General features: G+C 38.1%; 2 protein-coding genes across 2 annotated transcripts in view; one reads left to right on the forward strand and one right to left on the reverse strand.

Moving 5' to 3' along the window:
* The window catches only part of LOC134821084 (uncharacterized), a 37052-nt gene extending 32405 nt beyond the window's left edge, over nucleotides 1–4647 (reverse strand). The window contains exons 1-6 of the mRNA XM_063831751.1: nucleotides 4560–4647; nucleotides 2183–2500; nucleotides 1674–2012; nucleotides 1132–1446; nucleotides 623–961; nucleotides 82–390 (exon numbers count right to left, since the gene is read on the reverse strand). Of these exons, the coding sequence (XP_063687821.1) occupies nucleotides 82–390; nucleotides 623–961; nucleotides 1132–1446; nucleotides 1674–2012; nucleotides 2183–2500; nucleotides 4560–4647 (1708 nt within the window). The remainder of the gene's footprint in view (nucleotides 1–81; nucleotides 391–622; nucleotides 962–1131; nucleotides 1447–1673; nucleotides 2013–2182; nucleotides 2501–4559) is intronic.
* The window catches only part of LOC134820740 (muscle M-line assembly protein unc-89-like), a 204831-nt gene that overhangs the window by 104645 nt on the left and 92827 nt on the right, over nucleotides 1–7359 (forward strand). The window lies entirely within an intron of this gene.

Here is a 7359-nt window from a genome sequence, read left to right on the forward strand (position 1 = left end):
TAAGAAAGATTACTGCTACAAAATTCGAATAAGACCTCGTTATACACATTATGGTTTTCAAAATGTATCAAGATTACTCACTGAAAACGTTCGAGTTGACAGCAGTCTCTTCTGATGTTTTTGCATGCTCGTCAGATGTAATGACACAGGTGAAAAGAGCATCAGCCGTGTTTTGACCAGCAGGTATGGTCAGAATTGTAGTTTGAATGTTAGTGGTAGGTTCGTAAGTTCCAATGTCAATTTGATAACCGTCAGTATTATCAGTTATAACACCACCCGAACTAGGTTTCTCCCATTTTACCGCGTCCAGCTGCTTAGTCAAACCACTTACTACACAAGATATTGTAGCGTCTGTGTTTTGCAGCACTTCGCTACCCTTAGCTTCTACACCTGAAACAATCAGTTATTTAAAATATGCCCGCAATAAAAAATATCAACAGTGTTGTACAGGAACTGAATCATTGAACTTTCTCAACTAAATTCACTGGATCCTATGATGAGTTTAATTTTGTTTTAACAATAGGATGTAACAAGTTATCTTAGATATACAGTTAAAACAGCAGAGCATCATTTATGGGCAGTTATAACTTTATAAATACCCACCAAGTCCTAAGAAACTTACCGAAAGTAAGGAAGTCGACAACAATGTCTTCGAAAGTAGATGTTGCTGAATCCGAATATTCTACAGATTGCGCAGCACATTTGTATGTCGCGGGATTTCCTGCTCCAGCTACACTTGGAAGAGTGGCAGCATCAATGGTCAGAGTTGATTTCTGAATTCTGTCACCAGCAGAGTCAGCTGTTCCCTGTGCGATGGTGTACCCTCCACTACCACTTGTTATAGCAACCCCACCATTATCCTTCCACGACACAGTGACATCTGTAGCCACATCTCCGATATCACAAGTCAATGTCTGAGCCACAGCGGTTGTGGCTTTTTTAGGAGTATCTGGACTGACGGCTGAAAAAAATTGATTCTTTCAAACTCATAAAAAATTTGGTATGTTAAAATATCATTACATGTAGTTGTAGCTAAAATAGCCTTAATTAAGAAAGATTGCTGCTGCAAAATTTGAATAAGACAGCTCGTTATACACATTGTGGTGCTCAAAATGTAGCAAGATTACTCACTGAAAATGTTCGAGTTGACATCAGTCTTTTGTGGAGACGCTAATGTTTTTCCATGCTCGTCAGATTGAATGACACAGGTGAAAAGAGCATCAGCCGTGTTTTCAGCACCAGGTACGGTCAGAATTGTAGTTTGACTGTTTGAACCTTTATCGTAACTTCCAATGGCAATCTGATAACCTCCAGTATCGTGAGTTATAGCATCACCCGAAGCTTTCTGCCATGTTACCGCGTCCAGCTGCTTACTCAAACCACTTACTATACAAGATATTGTAGCTTCTGTGTTTGTCAGCACTTCGCTACCCTTAGCTTGTACACCTGAAACAATCAGTCATTTAGAATAAGCCCGCAATAAAAAATATAAACAGTATTGTACAGAAACTGAATCATTGAACTTTCTCAACTAAATTCACTGGATCCTGTGATGAGTTTAATTTTGTTTTAACAGTAGGATGTAAGTTCAAGTTATCTTAGATATAAAGTTAAAACAGCAGAGCATCATTTATGGGCAGTTATAAATACCCACCAAGTCCTAAGAAACTTACCGAAAGTAAGGAAGTCGACAACAATGTCTTCGAAAGTAGATGTTGCTGAATCCGAATATTCTACAGATTGCGCAGCACATTTGTATGTCGCGGGATTTCCTGCTCCAGCTACACTTGGAAGAGTGGCAGCATCAATGGTCAGAGTTGATTTCTGAATTCTGTCACCAGCAGAGTCAGCTGTTCCCTGTGCGATGGTGTACCCTCCACTACCACTTGTTATAGCAACCCCACCATTATCCTTCCACGACACAGTGACATCTGTAGCCACATCTCCGATATCACAAGTCAATGTCTGAGCCACAACGGTTGTGGCTTTTTTAGGAGTATCTGGACTGACGGCTGAAATAAATTGATTCTTTCAAACTCATAAAAAATTTGGTATGTTAAAATATCATTACATGTAGTTGTAGCTAAAATAGCCTAAATTAAGAAAGATTACTGCTGCAAAATTTGAATAAGACAGCTCGTTATACACATTGTGGTGCTCAAAATGTAGCAAGATTACTCACTGAAAATGTTCGAGTTGACATCAGTCTTTTGTGGAGACGCTAATGTTTTTCCATGCTCGTCAGATTGAATGACACAGGTAAAAACAGCATCAGCCGTGTTTTCACCAGCAGGTACGGTCAGAATTGTAGTTTGAGTGTTGGTGTCAGTTGCGTAAGTTCCAATGTCAATCTGATAACCTTCAGTATCGTCAGTTATAACACCACCCGAACTAGGTTTCTCCCATTTTACCGCGTCCAGCTGCTTAGTCAAACCACTTACTATACAAGATATTGTAGCGTCTGTGTTTTGCAGCACTTCGCTACCCTTAGCTTCTACACCTGAAATAATCATTCAATTATAGTGAACCAGTGTAACACATTTTTATCAGTTTTATACGGGTTCTGAATCTTTGAACTTTCTGCACAGGGGCCGGAAGGTCTTCATCAAAATTATCTTCGTCAAAATTATATTTTATAGTTGTTTCTGATAGAGGGGAATGATATCTATCAGCTGCTTTTGGTACCATGGAAAAATATTGTTCCTAGCCGAAATTATCGCCGGTCAAAGGTCAGCGCTTAGGGGTCGTTCACATATTGCTTATTATCATTAATTACATAAACAAAATTTGGCGGCCAAATTCCAAAATTTGCCAGGCAAAAAAAAATTTCATGCACAAATTTTGAAAGCTGATTGAGTTGTTACATTTTTAATGAGATCAATTCCGCGAATATTGATAAAAGCTATAACTTACATAGGATTCAAGTAATTTAGGCTTACCTTTCATATAATGTTAGTCTCATTCAAAATATATTGATATTTGACCAATTTATGATTATGGGCCGAAATCTATTAAATTAGGTGAGTATGCCCAAATATGGGAATATTGTTTTTGACACATAACTCAGTCATTTTTTGTCTAATCTTGATGAAATTTCATATATGAGTTCAGGAGACCACTAGCTACAAGAGCACCTAAAACCTTGGTTTTGGACATGTTCAGGGCATTTGGTCTAATTTGGCCTAATTTTGACAAAATATGGGCGTGGCTGCCCCACTGGCACCTTTTGGAGGTTGGAGTCCGAAACCCCCTCAAAAGTTCGGTCACCGGTCATTGTTTGTTGGTCAACTGCTATCTCGAGATCAAGTTTCACAAAAAGTACCCATTGGCAATATAACAATATAATCTTATGATCAACAATTATTAATAAATTAATAATTGAAAACTTAAGTTGTTTTCTCGTTGAAAAAAATCCTAGTTATTAATGAGATAATAATCATCAATGTATTGACTGAAATCTACCAATTTTAATAGATTTAAACTTAATTTATATACTAATTTAACAAAGTAATTGCAGCATTTTACCAAAATGAAGAGTTCCGTGATCAATTACTGATCATTGCCAAGAAATTAAATTGTTCTTCATTAGAAACAGACATACATCTAAGAAACAAATGAGCATACAAAATTTTTGTTCTCCAACTCATCAGTAAATTATCTAAGATCGAAAAAGAAGATTGCATTATAAATTTAAGGTATCAAGATTTACAGTAAAGTTGTTTTGTCAAATTATCCAAAAAGAAGAACTAAATTTGAGCTTTTGAGGTATTGAGATCAACAGAGAAGACTTTTTGTCAAGAATTGAGAAGTAGACAGATGCTTCACCCTGGGCTCACCAAGTTCATCTTCATTTTCAGACTCAGTTTCTGAAATCTGCTCATTTGCAGTTACTTCAGTAGGAATTCCAGAAACAGCAGCAGGAGTCACTTCATTCGAAGCAGTGGGTATATAATCTGATTAGGACATGGTTTAACGGGAGGATGACGGAGAAACTAACTATTTACCAAGATTAATCCTCCCTCACAAAATGAGGATATATTAACTAGTCTCTTGGTAAATTACCTTTTACTTCTCCACTTGACTCTCCGAAATGAGAAAAACAATATTATAATCTTATGATCAACAATTAATAATTGAAAACTTAAGTTGTTATCTCGTTGATAACATCCAAGTTATCAATGAGATAGTAACTGTGAATGTATTATTGACTGAAATCTGCCAATTAATATATTTAAAACTTAATTTATATATTAATTTAACAAAGTAATTGCAGCAGTTTTAACAAAAAAAAGAAGATTTTTGTGATCTTCGCCAAGAAATTAAAATGTTGATCATAGAAGCAAATGAGCATGAAATAATTTCGTTTCATAACTCATCAGTAAATTATAACTAAGATTGAAAAAGAAGATTATATTATAAATTAGAGGTATAGAGATTTACAGTGAAGTTGTTTTGTCAAATGATCCAAAAAGAAGAACTAAATTTGAGGTATTGAGATCAACAGAGAAGACTTTTTGTCAAGAATTGAGATGTAGACAGATGTATCACCCTGGGCTCACCAAGTCCTTCTTCATTTTCAGACTCAGTTTCTGAAGTCAACTCAGACGAATCTTCACTCGAAGGAATGTCACGTTTTTTGATACTCATAATTATATCTTTTGTATCAGCTGATTTGAACAAAATTTTACCGAAGAATGACGCACATAATTACTGTTTGACCAAAGATTAATCCTCCTTTACAAAAGGAAAATGTTAGCAGACCTACAGATCCTATGATGAGTGTAATTTTGTTTTAACATAAAGTTAAAACAGCAAAGTGTCATTTATTGGGAGTTATAAATACCCACAAAGTCCTAAGAAACTTACCGAAAGTCAGGAAGTTGACAACAATGTCTTTGAAAGTAGATGTTGCTGAATCCGAATATTCTACAGATTGCGCAGCACATTTGTATGTCACGGGATTTACACCCGCAGCTGCAGCTATAGTTGTAAGAGTGGCAACTTCAATGGTCAGAGTTGATGTCTGAATTTTGGTACCAGAGTCAGCTGATCCCTGTGCGATGGTGTACCCTCCACTACCACTTGTTATAGCAACCCCAGCATTATCCTTCCACGACACAGTGACATCTGTAACCACATCTCCGATATCACAAGTCAATGTCTGAGCCACAGCGGTGGTGGCTTTTTTAGGAGTCTCCGGATCGACGGCTGAAATAATTTGATTCTTTCAAACTCACAAAACATTTGGTAAGTTAAAATATCATTACATGTAGTTGTAACTGAAATAGCCTAAATTAAGAAAGATTACTGCTGCAAAATTCGAATAAGACCTCGTTATATGCATTGTGGTTCTAAAAATGTATCAAGATTACTCACTGAAAACGTTCGAGTTGACAGCAGTCTCTTCTGATGTTTTTGCATGCTCGTCAGATTGAATTACACAGGTGAAAATAGCATCAACCGTGTTTTCACCAGCAGGTACGGTCAGAATTGTAGTTTGACTGTTTGAACCTTTATCGTAACTTCCAATAGCAATCTGATAACCTCCAGTATTGTGAGTTATAGCATCACCCGAAGCTTTCTGCCATGTTACCGCGTCCAGCTGCTTACTCAAACCACTTACTACACAAGATATTGTAGCTTCTGTGTTTGTCAGCACTTCGCTACCCTTAGCTTCTACACCTGAAACAATCAGTCATTTAAAATATTCCCGCAATAAAAAATATCAACAGTATTGTTTGACGGCCAGGTAGCGCAGTTTGACGGCCAGGTAGCGCAGTTTTGACGGCCAGGTAGCGCAGTTGGTTAGAACGCCAGCTTTGCAATCGTGAGGTTGCGGGTTCAAATTCCACTGTCTGCCTGGTCGTGGGGTGAGTGCCGTTGACGTTCAGCTATTTATGGGCAGTTATAAATACCCACCAAGTTCTAAGAAACTTACCGAAAGTAAGGAAGTTGACAACAATGTCTTTGAAAGTAGATGTTGCTGAATCTGGATATTCTTTAGATTCCGCAGCACATTGGTATGTCACGGGATTCACACCCGCAGCTGCAGCTACACTTGTAAGAGTGGTAACATCAATGGTCAGAGTTGATGTCTGAATTTTGGTACCAGAGACAGCTGATCCCTGTGCGATGGTGTACCCTCCACTACCACTTGTTATAGCAACCCCAGCATTATCCTTCCACGACACAGTGACATCTGTAGCCACATCTCCGATATCACAAGTCAATGTCTGAGCCACAGCGGTGGTGGCTTTTTTAGGAGTCTCCGGATCGACGGCTGAAATAATTTGATTCTTTCAAACTCACAAAACATTTGGTATGTTAAAATATCATTACATGTAGTTGTAACTGAAATAGCCTAAATTAAGAAAGATTACTGCTGCAAAATTCGAATAAGACCTCGTTATATGCATTGTGGTTCTAAAAATGTATCAAGATTACTCACTGAAAACGTTCGAGTTGACAGCAGTCTCTTCTGATGTTTTTGCATGCTCGTCAGATTGGATTACACAGGTGAAAATAGCATCAACCGTGTTTTCACCAGCAGGTACGGTCAGAATTGTAGTTTGACTGTTTGAACCTTTATCGTAACTTCCAATAGCAATCTGATAACCTCCAGTATCGTGAGTTATAGCATCACCCGAAGCTTTCTGCCATGTTACCGCGTCCAGCTGCTTACTCAAACCACTTACTACACAAGATATTGTAGCTTCTGTGTTTGTCAGCACTTCGCTACCCTTAGCTTCTACACCTGAAACAATCAGTCATTTAAAATATTCCCGCAATAAAAAATATCAACAGCATTGTTTTGACGGCCAGGTAGCGCAGTTTGACGGCCAGGTAGCGCAGTTTTGACGGCCAGGTAGCGCAGTTGGTTAGAACGCCAGCTTTGCAATCGTGAGGTTGCGGGTTCAAATTCCACTGTCTGCCTGGTCGTGGGGTGAGTGCCGTTGACGTTCAGCTAAGGATCATGAGTGGTCTATGCAGCCCCCCGGTATACTCAGCCGAATACTCGAGAAATCGGGTGTGAGGGTTAAATGAGGAGCTGCACATTGCAGCAAAGTCTCGGGCGAAGAAAGTATGGTACACACTACCTTAACCGTCACTGGCTAAAAACAAATCCTTCGGCTTCCTGTAATTGGCTGGTTGCACTTGTGTAATAATGTGGCTGTTGGAATACTCCGAAGTAAAATAAGTGTCTTGATAAAAAAGTACAGGAACTGAATCATTGAACTTTCTAAACTAAATTCACTGGATCCTATGATGAGTTTAATTTTGTTTTAACAGTAGGATGTAACAAGTTATCTTAGATATAAAGTTAAAACAGCAGAGCATCATTTATGGGCAGTTATAAAT

The sequence above is a fragment of the Bolinopsis microptera genome, chromosome 9, assembly GCF_026151205.1.
Source record: "Bolinopsis microptera isolate Bmic1 chromosome 9, MBARI_Bmic_1.0, whole genome shotgun sequence".
NCBI lineage: Eukaryota > Metazoa > Ctenophora > Tentaculata > Lobata > Bolinopsidae > Bolinopsis > Bolinopsis microptera.